General features: G+C 41.3%; 1 protein-coding gene across 5 annotated transcripts in view; it reads right to left on the bottom strand.

Moving 5' to 3' along the window:
* LOC128912844 (von Willebrand factor D and EGF domain-containing protein-like) overlaps positions 1 to 26873 on the bottom strand; it is a 186160-nt gene that overhangs the window by 99225 nt on the left and 60062 nt on the right. For all 5 annotated transcript variants that reach the window (XM_054209491.1, XM_054209493.1, XM_054209490.1 and 2 more), the window contains 7 exons: positions 25355 to 25444; positions 23931 to 24066; positions 20339 to 20556; positions 17475 to 17548; positions 10879 to 11149; positions 7491 to 7669; positions 2975 to 3900 (listed from right to left, as the gene is read on the bottom strand). In XM_054209491.1, the coding sequence (XP_054065466.1) occupies positions 2975 to 3900; positions 7491 to 7669; positions 10879 to 11149; positions 17475 to 17548; positions 20339 to 20556; positions 23931 to 24066; positions 25355 to 25444 (1894 nt within the window). The remainder of the gene's footprint in view (positions 1 to 2974; positions 3901 to 7490; positions 7670 to 10878; positions 11150 to 17474; positions 17549 to 20338; positions 20557 to 23930; positions 24067 to 25354; positions 25445 to 26873) is intronic.

The following is a 26873-nucleotide window of genomic DNA, read 5'->3' as shown; positions in this document are numbered from 1 at the left end:
GTTCCCGCTGTACGTGCGTGGTGTGGAATATGTCATGGGTGACTGTTGTCTTACACCTCTGGAGATGGACAGCAGTTGACGAGAGGGCAGCATCTAATCTCACCGGTATGGTGGAAAAAGAAAAAATAGATGGTAAATGTTCCCTAGGCCAGGTGTCCCCTTGGGAAGACATACCCTGCGCATCGGAGAGTTATGCCACTACCTTTTCCTCAAGAGAGAAATAAATAGGCCATTAAGGCCATTAAGGCCTATTTATTAATTATTAATTAATAATTAATAATTATTTATTAATTAAGGCCATTGTAGAGAGGTTGGTGCTGGTCTCTTCTCACAGGTAATTAGCGATAGAACAAGAGGGAATGGCTTCAAGCTGCAACAGGGTAGGTTTAGGCTGGACATTAGGAAAAAATTCTTCCGAGAAAGAGTGGTCAGACACTGGAATAGGCTGCCCAGGGAGGTGGTGGAGTCACCATCCCTGGATGTGTTTAAGACTCGTTTAGATGTGGTGTTAAGGGATATGGTGTAAGGGAGAACTTTGTAGAGTGGAGATGATGGTTGGACTCGATGATCCCAAGGGTCTTTTCCAACCTAAATGATTCTATGATTCTATGAAATACTGTGGCTTAAAATGACAATTTCTGCTACAAATTTTATTTAATGCTTTCTCTTCTGAGCTCGCTTTACCTAGCTAGAAAGCATTCTTCTCCTCGAGTAGTTATTATTAATGTGTTCTCTAGGTTTTCGTAAGTGAAAAATAATATTTGTACTTAAAGGTTATACCCACAGAAAATATTTTACAGGTATTAGTTAAAAAAAAAAAGTCCTTAGCTGCAGCCAAGATAAGGTAGGTTTTATACAATGTGATACAGAGCACAAGGACCATTCGCTTTTTAAATCAAATATTGCCCTCGAAATGTTGGGAAAACTGCATGGGAATTTTGTATAAGGGCCTCCTGCCTTGCGTTAGGAAAAATGCCGAAGCTGTCAATGTTAATTTTGTCACGACACTAACAACCCCCCGTCCCAGCAAAGAGAGTGGTATAAACGTTAAGGGAAATTGATGCTTCCCTAATTGCAACACTGTGACTCTTTTGCGGGTCCAGTGCCAAGCTTGATTACCCCGGGGACCACGCTAAGAACGAGGATGCTCATGCTAAAAACTCAGCCTCCGTAGAGTGACTCTCACTCCATGGAGACCTCCCGGGAGCCCTGGGGCAGTGGAGCTGGAGGGAATTGGGATACTAGTGACTCTTTGGAAAACTGGGAATAATTCCCAGAAAACTGGGAATAATTCCCTCTTTGGAGGGAATAATGTGAAGTACTTTGGACTCTAACCAACCAGACTCCCAAAAGAGAAGTGATCTGAAATGAAGACGAACTACTGCATTTTCCTCAACTGGAGAAAAGCAAAGCAAAGACAGTGGGAGACGGACGAAGCAGCCAGACGGGGAGTAGCGATGGCTTACGGTGTGTTTGTCACAGCTGATGTATGTTTGCTTTCCACTTCTCACCTCCCTGTGCAATCTCAGGCCATGCTCTGTACTCTCTCCTTGTTTATATTTGATGTCGCAACAAGAACACAAGGTGTCATTAGCTTTTACTTGAAGGGTCATATTGAAGTTATTTTCCTCCAATCTGAGGGATTTCAGCCATAGCAAAGTAAAATAAAATTTAAAAATGTGGTCTAAGCAACCCCCCTAACCTGACCGTATCACAGAGAAATGAAGTTAAACATTGAATTGTATATTGGACAATTGCTGCAATAGTGCTCAACTCGCTTTTCGGTCCCTGCTGTCTGCTGTTCTCCGTGTGAAAGAGAAGGAATTCCTCCAAATTTAGGAAATCATCCTGCAAATTTTAGCCTGCCATTAACAAAAAGCAAATGTCAGGTTATATTTTACCCCTTTGAAAATCGGCGCACTGAAGATATGTTTACTGGGAAGAACATGGGTGATCCCAACCTGGCTAGTAAGTGCGTTGGGGTATCAGATGTGTGGCTGAGCTCCCAGGGCTGGGATGGAGATTGGGATGTCTCAGCTAAGCCATGGTGACTCACCCTAGATATGAGCTTTCCTGTCCTAAATACAGAATAATGTCCATTAGCCTAAGCATCGTAGGAAAAAGCTTTCCCCCACATTTGGGATGGGTTAAGAAGCATAACTTGTCATTTCAGCTTAGCTGAAATATGGTTATTTCCTAAGCTGCAGGGACTCAACTGTACGGTTGAGCCTTAAGTACCTTTTTGTAACTTCAAGCATAAGCTTATGTGGTTTGCTGAGACAGGGCTTACGTTTTGAAATTAATGCTAACATTTATGCGTGTGCTTAGTTTCAAGCACTGTCAGTACTCACATTGGACTTGGATTTATCCATTGAGAAGCTGAACTGTAAAGAAGAAACAAACCTAGCGGGATAGCCTCCTGTGTAAATATAATTCATAAATATTTGCAGAACCAGGTCTGCCAGTTCAAATATGTCCTATAGCTATTTTATGGCTTTGACAATACTACCTGTTCATTTTGTCACTTTTAAATTTTTTTTTGTTACCTCTACAGTGTTTGAAATTAATTTTCAAATTTTATTCTCTGTTGATGGGGAAAACAAGAAGTAGCTGCTATACAGCGTTAACATGAATATTGACCACAAGGTGAGCAGGACCCTCTTTTTTGTCAGAAGCTTGCTTGTCAGCATGCTGGTGATAGATCAGATGTAAAGAAAATCACTTCTGCAAAACCAATTTGCTAAGGGGCTTGTAAAATCCATTTTTAAAAAGTTACTGAGGCGAAAAAGTGAAGGACCAGCCAACCAGATATTTTGATCGGCTCTTCAAGGTCAAAAACTGATTACTAATTCATCAAATATCTCACTGGCAGCACTGTTTGAAGAGCAAACAACTCTGTGCAGATGTTCTACCTAATAACTCTAATACTATGGAAAGATGGGTAGGGTAGGAACAAACAGAATTTTTTACTTACTTTTGGCAATGCTACAGTCATAGGAGCTGTGGTCTTCAAAGCACTGGCAGCCCAGTTCAGTACATTGTCCGTTGCCGTTACAGAAAGCAGGACACCGGAGGACGGTGAGGATTTTCTCCTGGGTAGCAGATGGCTGCTTTCCTACATGAAACATTCTGTTTCCTAGCAGTCTTCTTTCACATTCGTTTTCTAAAAGGGCTATCAATGCCCTCACCCAAGCCACGTCATCTTTGAGCTGCAGATCTAAAAGGCATATATCAATTGCCTCATCCATCTGTTTTCCAAGGAGACCTTTACACACTAAGCCAATGGTGGAATTTGCCAGAACTTGGTGGCAAATCTCCCGAGCTTTGGTGGCAGTTAGGCCATTGGGAGTGGGCCAGGCCAGTGGGAGTTTCGTTCTAATCCCTTCAAAGTAATCCTCTGGGAAAAAATATGCAAAGCTCTCTGAGTCTCTCTGGCTTGGGCCATGCAAGGGGTGAAAGGATGAGTACTCATAATAGTCTTGCCTTTTTGCTCTCCGTAGGTTTTCTGTTCCTTTGGTAGAGTTAATGGAACTGTTCTTTGTCATGGAAACGTTGTGCGCAAGGGGTTTTAGTCGGTCCTCGGGGCTACCTCGCTTTTGGACTGATTTACGCAGATGTCTTTGATCAAAGGAGTTGGCTGACGGTTTCTCGTCTTGTCTTAAAGTAGACTCTGTTTCTGAATGAGTGACAAACTCTGATGTAACATCTAGATAGGGGATTGCAGAGGTGTAATCCATGTGATCATAATGGCAACCAGAGGACGGAGGGAAAGGAGTCTGAAAGGCATTCGGCACGGGTGCAGACTTGGTGCTCTCCTTCTGACATCTGCAATAATTTTTCCTTTGCGTCCTCTCAGAAGGTGCTGGAGTCTTGTCAAATAAACTCTTCCCTGGAGGTATTCTGATTTAAAAATAGAAAGAGATTAGAGGGAGGAAACTTTCAACAAATTAGTCTGCAATACCAAGTAAACTTCCTTTCCCTGAGGCTGGGGAATGTATAAATTCCCACTCTACCAAAGTACTTAAGAAAATGCTCAAGTTTAATCTCTGTTTTCTTTAGTCGCTTTTGCGCTGCCCTTCTTGAGTTGTCCTGTATGTTTTTTTAGCACTACACTGGGACGTTTTAGTAACAGATGCTTAAGTGCTTTGCTGGAGCGTTGCCTAACCACTTGACTTCACTTCGCAGAACTTTCTGTAAGGTGCAGGTTACTCTTTGCATATTGCACATGAAATAAGGCCTTGGACTTGTCTGGGGCATGACTCAGATACAGCTTGTTGAATGACAAAAAAGATGTATTTGTTTCAAATGCTTTATTGTGAAAATCATCTTTATCTATTTCACTGTGCTCTCCTTACCAGGAGTTTCCTCTAAGACTTGGGTCGCTATGTTTTTTCTATTAAATGTTTTTTTCCTTTAATTTTTTTTTTTATATATATACTTCATTTCATTCTTGTCTTCTAATGGAGATTTCTTTGAGTTTTTCTTTTGACGCAAAGAAGTTTTCTATTGATCATAGGGCTAGGTTATCACGTAAGGTAAGGTGATTTTTTTTTCCTTTTTTTAATTTAGTCCAGCTTTAATGATGGACGAACTTCTAGAGAGTTCAGTTTGAATAAACAGTCATGATTAAAGTCTGTGTGGAAATTTCATGAGCACAAGATCTCTTATTGACCTTGGTTGTGCAGCACAAGAGAAGTCCTGGAGCTTCATAGAAAAAGATATCCTTCTTATCCTAATAGTTGGCAGCACTTTATTTCCAGACAAATTTGAAATACCACCGAAAATTTAAATTATTTTGGCATTAATTTTGTCCTGCAGCCAGAATGCAGAGATTTGGGGAAAGTGAAAGCATTTGCCAACATTTTGGAGCCAGACACTAGATTCTGTTGCAGGAAGCGTAATTGCCTTTATCTGATTTTTCCAATATATATTGAAAATAGCATATATGGCATTGTTATTGCGATCATTTATACAATACTATTTTTAAATAAAACATCACAGTGACACAGGCAAATTGAACCAATTTTTCTTTCTGAAACAAGAGCCCAGACACTTATGGAACCATTTAACCCAATGTGCGGGCAGCGCAGGATAGAGGAGTTCTACGCTTGCCGAAATGCACAAGCTATTCTGCACTTTCCTACAGTCTAGGACAATAAAACATGTTTGGTGATTGAGGGAGTGCTAAGTTGACCTCTGGCCTTTTGGACAATGCAGTTTGGTGTCTGAGCGGGCGTCCTGCACGCGCTGGTCCTCCAGCTCTGCATGGTGGGGTTACCTGCAGCTGGAGCTGCCCAGACTTGCGTCATGAACTAACCGTAAACCTAAATGAAGGCAGCAGAACTAGCTCTTTCTTTGAGGGAGCACTACACAAAATAAAGGCTCTAGGTAAATAATAAACTGGTCCAGAATTGGGACAGAAAATTAAAACACAAATGCAAATTTCAGTAAAGTGACATTCTTTTGCCTTGATATTTTATTGAAACAAATTATTTCGCTGTTCCTACGTGAAACCAAATTTCTTCCTTTGGTCAGCTGTGGTGAACAGGACGGGAGGTGTATGGTGTGGAACGGATGGAGGCACTGAAAACCCCATCCTTCCTCACAGGTGTACGTACACTGACAGCCTGTCAGTGAGCGCCTTCTGTCCCCTGCATGAGATGACTAGACTGTCATTCCTCTTAGCTGCCCGTTATAATCAAGGAAGAACTAAAGACGAGTTTCTCAAACTGAGCTGTAAGCTATTGTAGGGGCAGAGTTCAAAATTAATAGCATTGCTGCTGGTTTCTCAAAAGGTTTGAAAAATGGTTTGAAAAATGTATTTTACCTACTTAAAACACATGTTTTAAAATTCAGCTTTTCCTTGTCGATATGTTATTTAAGGGCTAGGATGTTGTTTTATTGTTTAAAAGTTGCATCGGAAAGCTGATGTTTAAAACAGATCTGTGCCATTCAGAGCCCTGCAGCTGCTTGAGAGAGGTGGGAGTCAGGGAAAGAGCCGAACTGCCAGATGGTGAGCACTCAGACTAGCTTCAGGTGCTGGAGAAAACCTAACACGCTTTCAGTGTTATTGAAAATGAACTTAAAAACAGCAGCAGAGAAATCACCCTCCAGGTTTCGTATTGTACTGCGCCATTTCTCCATGGGTGGATCAGAGACCGATCCAGACTCCTCCAGAGGTGGCCTTAGCCTTTCCAGTGGCTTCGTTGGTTTTTTAACCAGGTTCTGAAGGCCCTTGAGAATCCATCCTTCGGAGTACTGCACGGTGAGACTCATCCCCCCTCTTGCCCTTCTCACTTAACAGGAGATTTTCCTGCCTTCCCTGAAGTATCTCCATGGTATGTGCTGAGCACTAGGAAACTGCTCACCGTCTTATAAACAAATTCCTATATATTGTGCTTTGGCTTCTGATCTTTCAGCAAACTCGCTTTGAACAGGACCTCCAAAGGATCTTGTCAGCCCTTCTTTGGGTAGTCAGCAGTTGGTCATTCTTGCACCAAACTGTTTCTCCCTTTGCCTTCCCAGAAGCAAGCTCTAACTGATTATCACATTATTAAGATGATAAAGAGGGCTGCTGACTTCTAAATAGTGCCATTTGTAATGACAGGTCAAAACTGCCATTAAATAGCAATTATTTAAGACCTCATTGAATACAGCTCGAATATGATAGAGGCGTTTGGTTTTTTTCTGCTCTAAAATTTTTTGTTCCTATAGGATTGTGCTAAATTCCCATGTACGGATTAAGTGGTATGCTAAGGTGATTCACCGTATTTTTCCTTATTTGAAAAACATACTTCACAAAATATATATGACTACACTGTCAACCAAACCCATTCTGGTTTTGGGAACACCTGTTAGGTGCGTTTAGAGTTCAGCAACGGGAATTAAAATGTGGGATAGGGATAGGGATAGGGAGAGGAATGGGGACAGGGAGAGAGACAGGGATATGTCAAAGCACCAGACTCCTGGTTCCAGACCATCTGTCTCAGAAAGTGCAAGTTTTTAGAGCTCACCGTCATCATTAGCAGAGTAGATATTAAGTTTTTAGCATGGTACATATATTACCACACTTTGTCAAAATGTAACATTTAATCTATACTCACATATTGTAATTAGTGTTCGGGAATAAAAGAACAAGAGAAATACCAAACCCTTAATTAATCCCTATTGTCAGTTATCTACATTTTCTAGTGTGGGTGAGAACCGCATTTTTTTTTAACAGCTGGGTGGGATCTTAACGCAGCTGTTAGCATGACATCTCTTGCGAATATAAACCTTCTCTCTCAATAACTGCTTCTGTGTATTGTGCTGGCTGAAAATGAACCCCCCGCGCTGTTTGGATGGTCATGGTCTCCAGGCTTCCTTCACTAGACTAAGCAGATCTCGCTGTCATATCGCGGGGGGAGCACGTAATGAAATAAACCTATCAGCACCCCGTGAAGCAGTGCTGCGGAGCACCTCCCCGGCCGGCATCCTCTCTCGCTTTGTACCTCCACTCCTCTATGAAGTCTTCCTCGGGCACATCGCTCAGGTCGTTGCGACCGATCCCGTCAAAGAGGCCACACAAACCTCGGGTGCTGTTGAAGTCGCTGCCCGGTGTCCTCACCGTCAAACCCATTCCCCACTCGCTCACGTCGGCTCGCACAAACGCTCCCGAAGGGAACAGGATCTGAACAGGCAGAAAAAAACCCCGGTGAATTGAAGCTGTTACCAAGCTTTTCATGCAATAAAAAATGTCCCTTTCTATAAACGAAAATATCAAAGTAGGACGTTGGCGACGGTGGAGGTAGTTTAAGATCACTTAGATACACTATAAATATTTATTTGTGCTATTATTTAGCTTGCTTTCAGATTCTGTGTAACTAATGTCTGATAGCATTACATAAATATAAAACTGTACAAGTACTTTATTTTTAAATTAATAATTAGATCCATTGAAGTTTTCCCACTGGTAAGTTACCAGCTAATTTTTGAAGTGACTTCCATGACAATAAGGCCACCCTTGCGTCTGCCTGGGAAATCATTTCTTTTAGATAAACTGCCAAGTCTGAAAAACAGCTTTCTTCTCTCTGAAAAATCGTTTCATTTTCCAAGGCCGGATTACCCCGAAAATGATTGTGTTTTAAAGTGGATAAAGCAATTTTCTCATTAAAGAACTTGCGGTAGGCTTACACTGACCTTTAAAAGAAAAAAATTTTGAGGTTAAGACAAAGAAGGAACTGTGTGGATAATGGATTTTTCAGATTGGTGTCCCAACCAAATAATAAAAAAAAATAATATTTTTTTTTCAACTGAAATGTATTTTTGTTTCTTTGCTTTATTTTTACAGGTAAAATGAAAATTATTTTGGAACTGATCTGAGCCAGGAGTGAGAGCAGAAGCACTCTGTCCTGATGAGTAAACTTAATTTATTTCTTTTTATCCAAAATTAAATGTTTTCAGTTAATCTTAAAAAGTATATTAAATAGTTGGAATCATCTCATTACAATAACTTCAAAACAATTATCTTTTTTTTTAAGTCACCCCTGCCTAAGTATAATTTATTCAGCCAAATAATGTCCAATGCTTTTCCTTCTTTCAGTGGGGATTTTTTGGTCCCTTACAAGCTCCTCCCCACCAAATCTATTCATATCTGTGGAGAACCAACCAGCTTATATTTGCATTTCTTTGCTGGATGCTAGAGTTTACATTTTGGCTGCACTAAAGAGCATTGTTGCCCATTTTAGCTTCCCAGTCATCACTTCAGGCACTTGAGGAGCTCTCCATGAGCGATCTCCTCGTCCAGCTGAGCGGAGCAGCAAAGTGCCACCGATTGCAATAACAGCCAGGGACACTATGTTTTGAACTCAGGCCCTCTGTGTTTTCATCAGGGGAACTAAAGCATCCTTTTTTTCAAAATTACTGGCCCCCTGCCATGGGCATGGACATCTCCCACCAGACCAGGTTGCTCAAAGCCCCGTCCAGCCTGGCCTTGAACACCTCCAGGGATGGGGCAGCCACAGCTTCTCTGGGCAACCTGTTCCAGTGTCTCACCACCCTCACAGGAAAGAATTTCTTCCTAATATCTAATCTAAATCTACCCTCTTTCAGTTTAAAACCAGAATAATGAAGTCATTCCATAAAACCAGTTCTTTGAATAAGTCAGAAGGTCTTGGCTGTACCTCCACCTTGGTTGTGTGTCCCACTTCCCAAAGTAAGTTTAAAAAAAAGAAAGATTCCCCAACAGAAAGCTCAGATGGCCTGATGAGTTGGTTTTTTTTTCTTAGTTGTTTAATAGGTAAAGCAGGAGAACCGCAGGTGAGACGGTGCTGGGTAAGATTTGATTTCCTTCTTCAGGCAACCATGTGCCCTCTAATTACATGCTTTACTACAGGGAGGAGCATTTCCTACAAGGCTGCGTATAAAATCCTTGCAGTCAGGACTGCATGAGCTGCTTCAGCCTCCTGTGCTGTCTGGATTAATATTTCCAGGTGCGGATTTATTTCCGGAATTCGGGGGGCTGTAACCCTTTCTTCTCCTGCTGCCCCGGGCAAGGTGTCCCACCTGCCACTGAGGACCTAACAACCGCCCAGGTTTTCCATAACCCACCTGGAGGTAAGGCTGCTGGTTGAGGCTTTGAAGAAGCTTTTTTGAGACCTCAAAGACATATATAGTGACTGGCTGCTGGAAGCTGCTGCCTGGCACAGAAAAGAGCGTGACTTCACTCCATTCAAAGCATCAGCCTTGAACGGCGCGGGAGCTGCGGGGGAGCCAGCTCCTGGGCTGCACGAGATTGGCAATGGGCAACTGCTGAGCACGTTGGGATGCACCGGGCACAGCGGCCTGATAAGGCACCATGTCCACTGCTGCACAGTTCCTATGGATTCCCCTTCAGTTCAGGGCAGGATTCACGTTCGCGGCCCAGGGGCGTCCTGATTTGTTTCACTGAGACTTGCACGAGGTGTAACTGAGAAGAGGGATTCCTCGCTAAGATTATTCTAGTCATAAAACAGTAATTATATTGCATTCAGTTGCAAAGCGAAATGACAGCTTGCTTCCTGCTTTTTCTCTATTCTATAATTAACAGACTTTCAATTACTAACTTACCAAGGCCTATTCCAAGTGAGATCATGAGCAGAGCCAAGCACAGGCACTCCCTGCATCGTTCTGGCTCTATTGTGGACCTGTCTTCACCCAAAACATTTCCTGGCAATAAATCTCCATGATACCACTCTAGGATAAAATTATCTTCTTGGCCGTAATTTGTATCTCTTCTCCTCACCAAAGCCCCCGGTGCAGCCTGCTCTTATTCTTCCCGTGATTTCACTGGATTAGCGTGGATAAGTGATACTCATGCAAAGTATGCTGTGGCCATATATTTTTTAGGCGAATACTTTAAATTATACCAAATGTTGCACATTTGCAGCCCATTTTCCTGGCTTGTGGGGTCTATCTAGATCTGACTCATATTGCCTTACTCTTCCACTCTAAAACGACGTTATTCTGCTACCTGTGATCTTTCCTTGAATATTTATATCGTAAGCTGTGCAAAGAAATTTGCTTTATGTGATGCGGTTGGGTGGCGCCTGGCATAAACAAAGTGAGAGCGGAGTGCTGTGCTGCGGAGAGTAAGTGACAATATTGGCACTCCGCTATGTCTCCAAGAAATTTCCAGACATATTTGGTTTTTTTTGTTTTACAGTTTGTTAAACTAACACTTTAACCAGCTTCTTCCCTGCATCTCATTTTTTCGGTACATTTTGCTGCAGGCGCTCTTATGGCTTCAGACTGATTTTTTTTTTTTTTTTTTTTTTGCAGCGACTTCATTAATAATTCAGAAATATTAAACTCAGATTTTTAAAGAACAACAACAAGAAGAGTCCTCAAATATCCACGTACTGTTATTTTTCTCCCTCCGTAGGACTTCAGGATTTTGACGTGCGGCGATGCCTGGGTGCTTTTGACGGCTAGCTGGGGTCTGCTCTCCCGAAAATGGCCGTTGCAGGTGTCCAGTACCACCGTGTCACCCCCTTCTCGCGCAGCTACGCCGCAATTGCAGGCGGTGGCGGAGCGGTGGCCTCCACAGTCCCACTGCCGAACGTGGACCTCAAACGCCCGCGACGTGCTCCGGCACAAAAGGAAGGTGCCAATTTTATAGTTATCGTAACGCCTACACAGCAACGAGCAAAAAAAAAAAAAAAAAAAAAAAAAAAAAGAAAAGAGGATTGAGAGACCCTGAGCATCCACCTGTGACGGCCGTTCGTTGGTACGCGTAGAGCAGCGCTCCTTAATTAGGCCAGCGTGGTGGCTGGCCTTGAAGGAGGGAAAAATCAACACGCGGGGAAGCGTCTCTCCGGCACCGTAAGCAGGGGAACGGCGTCGCAGTTATTAGCTGGAAGTGCATAAGAATTCATGTGAAAAGCGCGTAGCTGTCTCCCAGCTGCTGCCATGGCAACGGGCATGGATAAAAAGGATAAACAGTTGATAAAAGGCAAATGGGAAAAAGTCCCTGCCTCCAGGCCTTAATAAATATGTTTTGGTTCTAACCGGATGCTTTACAGCATGATATTCTTCAGAGCAAAATCAGTGCTCAAATAACCTCTTCTGTGACTAATCACCAACTTTTACAAGAGTGACTGTGGCTAGGTGAATACTTCATGTGAAAGACGGGGATTGTGCGGAAAAGCTGTCAAAATGAAGTTGGTTTCCCCCCCTCAAGAACTTTCCTGTAAGCACAACTTCCACCCTAAACGGATTGGCAATCAGCGCATGGCAGCGTGTGGAACAATTTGGGACTTTCATTCTTTGTGCAGAAAGTCCTTGCTCCATCGGGGTGAGGCCGCGGGCGGAATAACTTGAATAACTTGGCAGGCACTTGCCCTCGGCACAAGCCAGGTAAAACTGTTCCTGCCTTCAGCCCCTCGGGTTTCCACAGCAGGGACCTGCAAGAGGATCCTCCTCTCCTCGTCCTTTGTTTTCTCGTTCCACAAGCTTGTCTCATTCTTCCTCTATTTTATTCTAACGTGATGTAAAGAAAACACGGCTGCGTACTTCATGTGTGTTGCTGGAGTTATCTTCACGCGAGCCAACAGCTGCCGTCTGTGAAAGTGATGGCTGCTTCTGCCTCCTTCGAGGGCACAGCATTGAGTTTTAAACATGATTTTTATCAATCCATTTTTTATATGGAAACTAAGCTATATGTTTATAATAATAAGCATTACTCTTTTCTACAACAACAACAAAAAAAGAAAATGTGAAAAGGAATGTATAAAATACCTCAACTAAATAAAAAGATTGGTTTTAAGAACTCTCATACAAACATCAATATTTTTTCAGTCTGTTAATGTTTCCTATACAGAGGAACAAATGGCTAAAGAACCAAGATATTTTTAGCGTTTATATATCTGCATTTTATTTCTCTTCAGAATAAAAGCCATAAAAAGGTATGAAGCTTAAAACACAGTAAGAATTTAAACCCCAACTGTTAAAACTCTGCTAGAAAACATCTCCGACTTTATCTTTCATCTTGAAAAACTTAGTGAAGTTGGCCATAAAACGATAAGATTTTGAATGGCTCTGGCTCGTCTCGTTTTCTAATCAGGCGCATAAATCCTAATACCCCGCGCAGATGCTGTGGCTAAGATTGATTAGAACTAAGGACAACATAACAAATAGATAATCTCTTTTAACACCAAGTACTAGCTCCACTTGGACATCTTCACAGGAGAGACACAGGAGACGGGATATTTTATGAGAACCACCTTCCCCAGTTTCCTTCAACAGGTGGAGCTTAGAAGGAAAGATGTTTAGAGAGCTTGATGGAAAATAAAGCGTCAGAATGGCTGTACCCAGACTAATCAGCTGTATCCGATAAATAAGACTGTATTAGCATATGCATTTAAATATCATTATGGGAGCTATTTACTGCTTAATAAGCATTGACAGTGGACCCAATCCAACTCTCCTGGAAGTCACTTGGAGTCCTTCAATTAAGTCATGGGATAGATGGCATAGCACGTAACAAACCTGCAATGTGTCTAAACTGAAGCATTCAGCTGCCTTTGAATTACTTGAATGGGTAATTGGATGTAGTCAGGTAAACTTTTGTGGCATTTATACAACTGTAATTGTGATAACGATTCTTTGGACAAGATCTGAGAAACCAAATTGCAGCCCTGTGGCGCTAAAAGCATGAAGCAGAGTTACTGGAGCTCTCGTGTAAGGGAGCTCTGCGTGTTCGTTGTGAACCAGGCGCCACTGCTTGCATGTCAATTGCCCTCCAAAGTCCACTTCTCCATCCTGCTGCCCTAATAGTCTCTAGCAGAGGATGTACTGTGGTTCCCTCCCTCCCCATCCACGTGTTTGGGAAGTCTTTCAAGGAGAGCATCAAGTTCTTGTCCCGGCATGAACTCATGGCTCAAGTTGTGCGCTTAATCCAAGAATTATAAAACTCTCCTGTGTCTTTGATTATGACAGTGAGATGCTATAGGAATTGTTTCTGCTGGTTCACAACAAAGAGAGGGACAGAAAGGAATATAAATATATGTAAACAATTACTACTAGTAGCATTAGATTAACTAGCACAATACAGTTACTATTCACCAAGCTACACTTATCTTTTTATTAATCCAGTTATTACTGGGGCTGCTCCTGAAGTTTTTCCACCAGAGTTTTGCCACCAAATAATTTGATTTGTTGGTGTGTCCCTCCAGGCTCCCTCTTTCCTTGCTCGTGAGAATTGTTTTGTGCTAGTTGTGACCCTATGAAGTGCTGGGTGACGCTGGAGGATGTCCTCTGGTTTCAGAGCGCTCATCACTAGGGGCTGGCCATGCCGTTCTCAGGGAGCGGAGCTGTTGGGTTGTGTTCAGCAGTCGCTGGATGCTCAGAGGCGTCTAAACTTCTACAGCCCGTCAAAAAGAACAGCACCTCTGGGAGGGCCACTCATACCTAGGAGTTAGTGGTGGGCTACTATGATGAATGCCATAGTTCACCAATCAAGAAATATTTTCCTTTTTCTATTTTGCCTTAAAAGGATTTTCTGCGTATTTAGCTTTAAGCTAGTAGTTCATATTTAAGAATCTACAATTTATGGCATGAAAAGCTTTTATATTTATAATGCGCCATAACTAGTAATGAGGGCTATACTTTTGCTTTACCAGGCTTTCACGTTTGTTTAATTTAGAAGGTACTTTGCTATAAAAGGAAGTGCTCTCTCTGGATTTTAGCTACTATAATTAACGCTATTTCACATCTATGCTTCAATATACACAAATTGATTGTGCTTACACTGGAAAATATGACACAGTCTTCTTTGATTTTCAGTCACTTTCTTTGGTCAAAAGAATGAAAGGATTGCAAGATAAATATTTCTGCAGAAATATATTAGCGTGGGACATACCAAAGGGGAGTGTTATCATGAGGAATGGGAGTTAGGTAGTTCAGTTACCTAATGAATAGCTAACTACCTCGGATGTAATGTGAACTCAGCATGTCAGATTAAAAATCACTGAAAACATCACTATAAAAGTTAGAAAATGAAGTATTATTGTGAAATCTTACAAGTCAAGCTATAAACTGGAAGTGACCAATTCAGTAGGAAAATTTTACTACCAAAAAAGAAACATCCTCCAGCCTTTTGATCTTCCTGGCATTTTTCAATTTTCCAACAAATCTGCTAAAGAAATTATTAGAATCAAGATTTTTAAATTAAGTTAAATTTTGACGAGCTTTGCTTTTCATTTAAATTTTGGAACACCACCCACCCACAGCAGCTCTGCCGACAACATTTAGATCTCAGAGCCTGCTGTCTCCTGGCAAGCTGACCTACAGGCTCTGGCGTGGAACAAATGGTTTTCCTCGGGTTCTGTTGTCTGATGGGTGCTCTGCTCTTGATCCCAGAATCAGTTTTGATAGTTTCTTTTTTCAGCTTTGATTGCTGACACCTTTGTAGCAATATAGAGGTGGGTAAAAGCTGCGATTTCCTTCGGTTCTCTTGACTAATTTTGGATGTTTCTTTTCTTTCCTGTGTGATGTTCTTATCTGAGCCTGTGTCTACTGATCACTCACAGCTGATGTAGCTCCTGATGCCCAAGAGCTGATGCTCCACATACCCTCTCAGCCTATTGCTTCAGAGTCCCTAGGAGAAGTTTCTCTTAGCTTTTTTTCCTCCCTTGCTTTGCTGTTTAGAGTCTGCAGATCGGTCTCTTTTCTGATACTTTTTTATTATTGATGGGCGCTCATATGGTTTCTTACTTGAGCCCACAAGATTTTTATACAATTCCTCCCTTCACAATACCTAATGCGCACCTCGTTTCAAACACAATTTTCCACCATGTACTCATGGCCAAAGGGGGATGCTTCAGTTCCGTGCCTCTGTGTCAGCCTTTATCTTTAGGTTATAGGTTTTTATCAGGACAGAAGCAGGAATTGCATTCCTCTCTCCTTAAATACAGAGCTTTAAAATCATTTGCTAATGTGTTAACATTTTTTGGGGTAGGCAGACAGAGAAGTTGCTTAACTGATGTGTAATAGGGTGGCATAATCATTACAATAATTGAAAGAGAAATTATTTACAATAATAAATGGGAATATAAGTAGGAGTAATGAGACTGTGAAATGATGGGTAAGAAACTTGGCTGAGTATCAAGAAGTGATATATCTTAGTGAAATAACTTAGTTATTGAGATGGCAGAAGCCCCATCAGCTTGGGTCATTAAAAGCTACACTGGACAGAGCAGTAATGAACGTCTGTCCGCGAGGAAGAAACATGGAGTTACCGAGGGGCCAAGCTAATCCTGGGATTTTTGCATTTCAAGGCTGTGTGACTCTGAGGCAGGGTGCCGCAGAAGGACAGGCTATTCCAAACTCCCTGCGCTCAAATCGAATCGTAAATTCCTTAGAAGCATTTCCGGGTGCTACCAACTATAGGGTTGCAAAATGAATTATTTTAATAGAATTGCTTTATTTTATTTTAGACCTTTTTCCCCACGGAAGCTATGTAAAAATGTGCGACATGTCTGAGAGTGTTAGTGTTCCCCCATTCCAAGAGGCGCTTTTCAGTAATTTATGACTTCCTAAACACAAGAACCTGGCAGATCACTGTCCATTCTTAGTCTTAAATCGGAAGGGAGTATTTTAGAATATGAATGTATAGAGAGTTTTGAAATAATATTCTAATCTAATTTAATATCCCAGAGTTGAAATAATTTCAGATACCATGCGGAATGGGAAAGTCTTTGCACCTCTTGCAGCTCTTCCACAGCTTCTACGTATCAAGAAAGCAAACTTGCATGAAACCAGTACCCGACCACATTATAGATGTTATTCAGCAAAGCAGGAGAGAAACTGTAAAGCCCTAGATGTGCAGAGCTGAGGCTACCCAGTTAGGTGACATCTTGATTTGAGGCAGAAGTATAACCTTTAACGGAGCCACTGCCTTTCTAACTCACGTTTCACTGCCACGTTTCTCCAGCTTTGATGTCATTTCAGATGCTACCTCCAGAGCATGATGGACTGAAATTGGGACATTAGGATACCAAAATTAGAATATCACGCCTGCCGAGCCCCTGTGGATGCTGTGCACCTAAAGTCATTATCTGTGCCATTAGGAGGTTAATGGCAGAATGGCAAACCTGGAATGTGATCTGAAATATTAGCAACTTGGATCAAAACTCTAAAAACTTTTTGTTATGTTAAATAACTGGGGTAGATAGATTCACAAATGACTAGGGAAGCTAACTGAAGAAAAGTTCTGTACAGTACATGTTGTCAAACACAGAGATACCACCTTTGGTGCGCCAGGTCTTTAAGCATTTATTGCTGGATAATATAGGAGAACACCTGGAAAATACGGGAGGATGAACAACTTTATTTTTGTACTCTTTCCCTGATATTTGCCACTTATCATTTCTGAACTTCTTTAATCTGAGAGAGTATGGCCGTCTTTATGGCTTTTTGGTTGTGATCATGGCTGTCAGCCCCATGCAGAAATGCAGCGGTGTGTAAACCAGCTCTGGAAGTAGATAGAAGAATGCAAGAACACACTTGGGCAGAGTGACTTTGCATCAGGTGTTACTAAACTGCTGGGAAGGATACAGGCCATCCCCACGTGCCGTGCCGCTACAGGGACATACTGGCTCTCTTAGGTGGAACTGGGGTGTCGCTAACATGACGCTACCTGGTGTAGACACCCTCTCAAAGTCAATAATGACGATTCTGCTTGAAGAACATTTTGGAATCCGACCTTTGTCCTGTAAAAATTATTCGGACTTAAACCCGTTTCTGTTTGAAGATTAATCCATTTCTAGTCCTTTTTTTAAAAGGAGCATAAACAGCTGGAAGGAAACCATGTATGTTATTGAAGCACTACATTAATCACTATAAGCAAACTAGTACAACGCTCTTTTGATATTCTAATGTAAAATCAAATGCATCCTACATCCAGAAACTGAAAACTGCAGTAATTGAGCCAAATTATTTCAAAGTAGAATACTCACCATCCATCAAATGTGATAATGTGTGGATCAGTGAAAGAGTAGCAGTTCCCTGTTGGGAGGTCTCGAACTGTGACCTAGTTAAAATGAAATGTGTAATGAATACAGTCTACCCAGCAGTTTTTCTTCATTACTGTTCCTCACAAAACATTAGGGGCAGGATTCATGTGTCAAGTACAAACTAAAATCTGACTTCTAAAACATGATTGCGAACGGGTACAAAATAAGCTTTGCTTTCAAACAACGGAGTTTAATCACATGCAATAAGGGAGTTCAAAGTGCTCTTATGTAATGCACTGTCTTTCTTTATCTGCTAAAAAATGAAGCTTTTTTTATTAAACTTTTTTGCTAAGAAGTAGATCATTTGCTGAAATTATCAAGAGAGTAGAGTGCTCATTAAATTGTACTAATTTTAATGCCTAAAGTATGGTATAAGGTATGCTGTAATTAAGTACCATTAGCATATTTTAGTAGTCGTCACTGCCTGTCCCCTAATTTGACCTTAAATTTCCTGATACAGCATCTGAATGGCTGATTTTTTATATTTGATGTGCAGGTTATTGATCGGGTACTGGCGCCGAGGGCCCGAATCAGGCTGCTGGAGCTGTCTGCTTTCGGCGTGTGAATAAAAGGTGAAAGGATCTACGGAGATCTTCAGCTGCATCAGCTCTTGGCTACTTGGGCACAAGCCGGGTCATGGACAAGGTCTGAGAGTCCTGGTGCCCTGCAAGGAGCCTGCGAGAGCCAGAGGAAAGGCAACTCCCTTCAGGGCTGCAATACCTGAATCTGGGGCATCACTTGGCCGTGTCTGCTCGCCATGGTGTTTTTCCGTACTCTGCGATCCAGTTCTCAGAAATGCAACTCTGGGTTGCGTAGTGATTTGCCATATGAAGAGCTCCCAGTCATACTGGTGGGAGTGATGAAGAATTGCTGTTTTCTCATCTCCAGCCTGCCAGGCTCGTTTCTTGGCCAGGGCTGTTAATTCTTTGCCCGCCCTTTGCCCATGAGCAATCCAGAGGTGCAATCCAGTTAGTTCTGCTACAATCCGCGGAGCGGGGAAGAAGAGTGGCCGCTATATCTTTGTGCAGTCTTTCAGTCACAAAGCAGGACTCAGCTTTTAGGAACAGTGGTGAAATTAAATAAATAAGAGGGTGAAGACGGGAGCGCACTCCCTGACAAAATTCCTCACCTGCGGCAATATATCATCTGTATTGCAAAATGCCCCTTAACCATCACAGAGAGACATTGCTTGGACACCCACTGGTGTCTGGCACACCGAACTGTTAGAGTGATGGTCTTGGGGACTGAAAAATTGAACACCTCTTTGAACAGTGTTTTTGATCTGAGGTCAGTTGTATCATTTGTATCTACAGCGTGATATAAAGAAGCGTCTCAGAATTTTCCCGTTTTCTCCACGGCCGCAACCTTCCTAAGTAAAACCTTTGCACAAACAAATCCATGAGCCCCTTTTTTCTCTGCTCTTTGCTTGCATGATACCAGCAAAGAATGCAAGTCCTAGCTGTTGGCAGTCTTAGTTTTCTGAAGAAATTCACTTTATCAGGTGTCTGAGTGTGTCAGAATGTTCTGCTTACCATTTTCATTCAATTTTCAGATAAATCAAAAATATTTGAACAAGTCTGAAGGACTAAAGATTATGTGGATTTTAATATATGGATTTTTTTCCTTGATATGTTGCAGGAACTGTGTTACATTAACCTCTCCAATTAACTGCAAAGCAGCAATGGAGAAATGGTGGGGAGGGAAGGTAATGTCTATTATGTTTCCATAGATCAAGTTTTAACTGAGATAGATAGAATTTATTATTAAAATTGATTAATTCCATTTCACACTTGTTACATTTTAATATTTTAATGGAAGCATTTGTAACTTCAAGAAAAAATACGGGTATGTGAGTATACTACATGGAATTAGCTGCAATTTCTGATTTAAGAATGTTAAAAAATTTAAAAGAAGCCTATGCTGGAGAGGAAAGGATATAGTCACATGCCAGGCATTTTACCTTTGAAGACAAAAATTCTTTTGGTCCAGTTTAACCTCATTCTCTCATGAGCGAATCCACAAAAATCAGGGCAATGAAATTATAGATTTCACTGGGTGTTTGGTTTTGGTTCCTTAAAATATACCAGCTTAGATGTGCCACTGCTCTGAGAAATTTAGCTGAGTCCAATCCATGTTCTGGTTTATTCTCTGGGGCGGTGGGATTACGGCTCTCAAACCTCCCGTCCAAGGCCCTGAAACAACTCCACCGACAACGGGCTGGTCCCTGCTCGCCACGCTCCTTTCTAGGCAGGGAAAGCACGGCTTGCCTCCCTGATTGATTCTGATTATTTTTATTTCGGACGTTTTGTACAGGGATAAATGAAGGGACGGAGCAGCCGCATGTGTCATCGGAGGTGTCCTGGTGATTCCTGGCACTGCCACAAATTGAACACAGAGCTGCTGAGTCCCGGTCCTCCTTTCTCATTACCGAGGCGCTGTCTTTCCTCTGCTTTTTCAGAAACTGTTCTCTAGACCCTCAGTTTTCCCTCTCCCTCCTTCTCAAAAAGGTGCTAATTTCCTAAACTGTGTTCTCTCTCTCTCCTCTTCCAGCATACACAAACTCGCCTGGTTCCATCTATAATCCAGCATTCGGCCTTACTGATGTGCCGACTAATAATCAAGCCTAAATCTGTTAAAGCAAAAGGCTTTACAGGTTAATTTTATTGGCGCATAAAGAGGCTGGGTTGGTTTACTCTGCTGACAACAGTTCCCAGATGTTTATAAGGTTAAGTTTTTTGATTGTTTTCTGCAGTACTAAACTTCCCATTTAAATTTGACACATTTTCCACATTATTTTAGGACCCGACCTTCACATCCTTTGGTGTGTAAGCCCTCCAAAGCAAATCCCTCCGTCCGACTGGCTCGGCTCGGATGCGGCTGACGCGGTTCCCATCCTGAGCAAAGTCTGTCACGGCTGTCACTGTCACCGCGGCTGCTGCACAGCTGCTTTCCGTGCAGGGCGCCCGCAGCAGATCCACCTGGCATGCCGAAAGGGCGATGTTTGGGGGCCCCGGTAGTTGGCTATCTAAAATGAACACAAACACCGAGTCTGACAAGAGTTATCCGAACAGTTGCCCATACCCCGTTTACCATCCAACACAAATGTTTCACATTCCAGGACACACATGCCTTGAAACCAGATGGGGTCTGCATGAAGGCAGTTGTGCCTGACTCAATCTGGCAGCCCGCTGCACATTTTACTCTGTTTTGGGTTTGGTTTTTTTTTTTTTTTCTTTTTTTTTCCCCTGTAGTAGACAGTTTACTAAAACTCAGTGGTGCTTTTCTTTCCACAGGTGCTAATATTTCTGGAATGACAGTCTTATCTTTATGGGTCCATGCCCAGGGAATGAAGACGAGTAGTTCTCATGACAAAGAAAGAGATGAGTCTGTGTTTCTGGAAAACATTTATCTTTCACTAGCTTTATCATAAGGAGGTATCTGCTGGGAGTTATTTAATTTAAAATAAATGGAATTTTTGATCTGGAAAGGGAGGGTTCTCGAGTCAGTTTATTGTGAACTTCAGATCCACAACAGGAAGGCAAATGCAGCAGATTTGTATTTGTGTTTTTGGCTTAGCCAGGTTATAGTGCTTTAGTTTCCAACCTGTGAAATGATGGTAGTTTTATTTCTGTCTTTCACAGAGGCATTGTGAGGATAAATTCACTAAAAGAATGTGGAAAACTAATAAGCTATGCTGGTACCTGCTATGTAAGTATCTGTTATGGGTAGGAAAGTGATGGGCAGTGATAAAATTGATATGGCAACGATAACCTGGCTCATTCATTCAGCTCTGCCTCTGCACACCATGTCTCTCCTAAAGGGACCTCTTCTAGGTGCAAGACTAGTAGTGTCCGCTTCTCTTGTTTGTGCTGAGTATTTAGTTTTCTGTCCTAGACCAATAATTATCATCTGAAAAGAACAAAGTTCCAGAAATGGTGTCAATGGAATTAATCTAATATGAAAATATCAAATTTTCATACCTTTTTTCCCCATTTTTAGAATTGCTTAATAATTTATAGGAGATGGCATTCAAGTACTTTAAGATGGTATTTCAAACACGATCAAATAATCAATGCTTTACTCCTTATGGAAAAGACTCATAAAATACAATTTAAATTAACCATGTAGAGTTCTATAAGAACTGAACTAAAAACCTGCAAATATTAATAGCATATTATCTCTCATACCAAATCCTTAAAGGCTGCCTCACTTCTTATAGAAAAATCCTGGCTCGTTTTCAAGGTTCTTGATTCAATTAAATTGGAGGTTTCCATGAGGAATAGTTATTGCCATTACAGCCCCATGAGCTGTGCTCACAACCCAGAACAAAAGTTTAAAATCAAAGAAAATCATCTTGTCAAAATAGTAATGATAAACTTAACAGAAGCCGAACTCCAGTGGCTCTGCTGTGCCTTGGCATTCATTATGATATTGTCTGAACTTAGAGAGATAGTTCTGTGCTTGTAATTAGCTTTCTTATCACTTATTCCCTACATAATTAGCACAACAGTGTTGTCATATTGATTCAGTCAGACAAGGAGCTTGTCAGTTAATTTATTTGGTATAAACGAATCTCAGCTAAAGTTGTTTTTATTTTCAATTTATAGCACTGTGGCTGACATTACTTTATTTCGGAAGCCCACGGTGTTCCTTCAGATAAACTAACGGGCCCTACAGACAATAAAGGCACAAAACAGACACGCCGTTATGCAAACACGCAGCAGCAGAGAGTCAACCTCAAGTATATACAGACATCTCAATTGATCATAAATGGCCCAAGCGTCACGCAAGGAAACAGCCTCAGGACGGAGAAATCAAGGGCTAGAGCTGGTTATTAGTTTAAGCTGCCGAAATGAGTTGATTAAAACTAATGGAAATTTTCCACTTCGGTGACAAGTTCCTTCAAAGATTAGTTAGTTGGTTGAGTTGTGCCTCCATCCTGGGACCTCTTGGTACCAGCACATCAAGCTCATTGACAGCTTGAAAGTAAAGCTGCTTCTGCAAGTCTTGCCTCCCCTCTTTCCTCCAGTCAAATGAACATTGTGGGACTGGAGAAGACCCTGGCAAGGGGGTCAGCCTTGCCCCATCCATCAAACTCAGCCTCCCCCACTTGAGACCTCCTGGACCATGCATTAATTCTCGCTGAGGTGTTGAAAGGCTTTATCAATGCCTAAGAAAATGTGAGTTAAAAAATTTACCTTGATAGCTAATGTGACTAATTCTCATTCAATCCTCATAAACGGTAGGTGTCTAAGTTGCTTGGAGGCTGTGGGGATATCCCACCACACACCAACCTGCGTTATTAGCTGCCTCGATATCTAAGAAAATCTATTCCCATGAGCTCAGTGGATGTTTGCCTGATGGACCAGCAGAGACTCTAAGCCAAAGCAATATGTAGAACAGAGCAGCACTGAGCCATGGAGAAACGCAAAGCACTCACACACAAGAGCCAACACAGCTGCTGGAACCATAAGGTGCCGTTCAGTTTAAGATCATTGTGTTACGATACCATTTGAATTATTTTTTCCTTCTGTCTAAGCACTTGGCTGGTGATGGGGAGAGAAAGCAGAGGGATTTAGAAAGGAAAAAAATATCAGGAACTATCTGGGTTTTGCCAATTTTTTTTTTTTTAGCTGGCTTTTTGTGCATAGAGAAACTCTGTCTGTAATCCTATGTCTAAACAATTTTCTCATTGAGTCACCTATGGAAGAGCAATAAATGCCTTGTTAGAAAAATGGTTAGGTGCTTTATTTAGTGCAAATGGGAAGTAAATGTATATACGCCCCCTCACCCCTTGGTTAGGCAAGATATTCCACCAGATTAACCTGAGGAAAGCATTTACTGATGAAAAAGGCAAGAATTTTCTAAGTAACATTGTCAATGTTTTCAAGTAAAAAAAATTACCTTTAGAAAGAGAAGAATATGTAAGCATGATTTTTTTTTCTTCTATATTAAGTTAGATAAAAACTGTAAGCCATCAAAAGAAAGAAAAAAGGCTTCAGTACACATTTATTGAATAATAAATCTGCAGGCGAGCTTCTTATTGATAATTAATGAAATTATTCTACCTAAAACCAGTGCTGCTACAAAAACTTAAAATGGAATTTTATACTCCTGGCATTTAAAATAAGTTATACGCATAGTTATTTCATCCACAAATCTCAAAGGATCACCATTCAGGTTACTGCTAGTCAGATTTTTTTTTAATTTTTCTCAAAAACCTGAGTGATATTAGCATCTATTTTATATTACAAACAAATATATGGCCCAGTGTGTTGATTTTATGGCTTCTGCCCTTTGTTGTTATTTAAGTCTTATCATTTCTGTTGGAATTCATCATAAGATAAATACAGGAAAAAGTAATCCCATAGATTCAAAGCCGATATGTAAAACTCTTACCCAAATCCTCAGTACTTAGCTGCAAAGTAATTTTACAGGGGTCATCTTGCCCGGGACAGGCAATGGGTACGGTGCTCAGAATGGTCAAAACATGCTCTTTGCCGTCCTCTGCAATTTGTAACGTTTCTGGTAAAAACTGCAAATAAGAAAATCATTTTGACAGATTAATTAGGCAATACCGATATTTATGACATTTTGAGTGTTTTTAATCAATTATGAAAAGATATAATTGCTTGTAAAATAATAATAATCTTCATAATAACCCTCATAATAACTTTATAAGGGGAAATTGTTGTTAAAATACTTTAACATTCTTGGCAATTAAGAAAATGTTTGCAGTTGTCAGATATCGTGTCTAATTGCTTCTCATCTCCTAATCTCAAAACAGGTTTTTGTTCAACCTGGAAATAGCATGATACCATAGAATTTATTCATTTTTAATGTCCCTGGTTAAAAGGAGCTCCTGTTCCAATGCACTAGGAGAAATATCAGCAACATTCACAGCCTGAAGTATGGTGCTGCCTCATAGTCATGGACTCTGTGTTCCTACTCTGCCCCAGGTGCAAAGTGACCGCAATTTTTGCGTCATTCCGCTTCCCTGCTATGGCAGGAAGAAGGATGTCTCCGTAAGTGTCTCCGTATTACAGCTTTGGTGGCTGGTGTGCCAGGGAGAGAGGTCGGGGTGTGCCGGGGGGAGAGAGGTCGGGGTGTGCCGTTTCTGTCTGTTCTCCTGGGGCAAGAGCAAAAAGAGCACTTGGTGCTAGTCAGAAACGGCAATTTCCATTCCCTGGGAAATCCTGACATTTCCAAAAAACCCCAAACTGTTCTTCAAGCATCACACAGAATGGGCTTCCAGATTTTTCAAACACCGTTCATGGAAGCATGAGGTTTAGATGCTCAGGAGGTCGCAAATTCTCCTGGACTGCCCGACTGCCAGTCTAATCCTTGAGTGGGATTAGGCCTGGGTGGGTTTTTTTCACTCCATGTGAATTTGTCTTCAGCAATTTGGTTTTTGCAGTGCCTGACCATAAGAAGGTGATGGATAAAACCTAGTTTTTCTCTTCGCTTTTTTTCTGGTTTAGATACAGTGAAATTCTGCATCCTTGTAGGTGTGTCTTCCCATTATACATAACCACCAGAGTACTTTGGGATGTGTTTTTGCACATTCTTTACGGTGCATTAGTGTCAACACCTGCACCAGGTGCTGATGGGTGCTTTAGGGCGTTTTACAAACAGACTGAAAGCCATGTAATTTATTAAGACATTTTCTCAAAGTAAACATAAAAGCAGCACTGGTTATGATGATCAAAGCTTATATTTCTATGACTTGGTTTTTTTCAGAGCACGTCAGATAATGTATAAATATTCCCTAGGGATAATGTATAAATATTCCCAAGTCAATAAATCAAGGCCATCAGCGTTACCTTAATCCCGGCATAGAAACCTTTGCTCTCTTCAGGCAACGACTGCTGCTCAGAAGCGTCCCTCGAAAAAGCAGTAACGGTGCAAAAGACCTGCAATAAATAAACAGCATACGCTATAGCTTTTTTTGAAGAAAATTCATATAATTATGCATCTTCCTCTTGATCAGAGTTGTTAGGCTTCTTTTTCTACTGTTGAAACTAATTTGGGGGTTTGGGCTTTAAAAAGGTTTTTGCATAAATCTTGAGATTTGGAAGAATTTATGATGCGTTTAATAAGCAAAGAAACATGGCTCCTGTCTCAGCAATTGCTAACATTGAATGCTTACAGTGTGTTTTCTTCTGCCGTTTTCCAAGCACCTTGGTTAGTGATATTAACTCATTTTAATTAGGGAGAATTACATTGTTCATAGACGTTACTGTCAGGATTAGGACATTAGCCCTTGGGATCCCAGGCTTCAGTCTGTCCGCTGGATCAAATATCCTCTCTCTGTACCATGTTTGTAAGCAGGTTTTTATCATTTTAATTAGTTTGACAGTCATCCGGTCTCAGAAACTGTGTCAGCAATTTAAGAAGCTCCTTCTTTTCCCTTATTGCATTGTAAAAGATGATGCAGATGTGCCTACAGGGTTTATATTGTAAAAAATAAAATAAAATAAAAATTTCCCCAAAACAAAAAAAAAAAGACAAAAACAACCCAAACCACCAAACACAATGTACCAGGCCATTTATGTTTTATTCCTAGCACAGTCACGCAACCTTTATCTCAGCTGAGCCCGCATACCATCTGCCATCTTAATGTGTCATTGGTTTCAGAAAACCCAAACTCCTAACATCATTTCTAGGATCATAAGATTAAACTACAGAAATTTTCCTTAAAGCAAACGACAGTAGGCTCTGAAACTGTACTTCCGAATTATTTTTTTTCTTGGCCTCTCCTCAGAAATGGAGTAACAGATTGTGACATACTAGATCAATTCCAAATAGTCAGATGGCATATTTATAGCTACTGCCTTTTTTAAGCCACGAGTAACCCATGAGGAGGAATTGGACCAATCTAATTTATTTTCTGTGGTGACAAACTCCTTTGGATGGAATTTCCAGCATCGCTCATCAGCCGTGCTGCTCTTGGTGGCTCTCACCTGCCGGCTCCAGCACGACTCCCATGACCAGTGCCAGCAACACAGATCCAAACCCAAGATATTCCCAGGTTCGTATGGTCATACGGACATGAGTTGCATAGCACTCCAGAATATTTCTTTTACCACCTTAAAAATCTGTCTTCATTCCCTTCAAGTCATGAGTTTCCTCCAAACTGAAGAATCCTCTTTCCTAACTGATTTGAGCACAACCAAAATGCCCCACCAGCAACACAGTGATACTTGTATGGCTATGGGGAAAATCAAGTGTTTTCTGTGCTCTTCAGGTGGATCATTTCCAGTCCAGCTCAGTCCCAGGTTTCTGTGCCTTTTGGGCTGTTTGTACCTCCACAAAGTTTCTCACTCTTTCGCTAACAGCTCC

The sequence above is a fragment of the Rissa tridactyla genome, chromosome 7 (genome assembly GCF_028500815.1).
Source record: "Rissa tridactyla isolate bRisTri1 chromosome 7, bRisTri1.patW.cur.20221130, whole genome shotgun sequence".
In the NCBI taxonomy this organism is placed as follows: Eukaryota; Metazoa; Chordata; class Aves; order Charadriiformes; family Laridae; genus Rissa; species Rissa tridactyla.
This window is presented reverse-complemented; position numbering and strand designations above follow the sequence as displayed.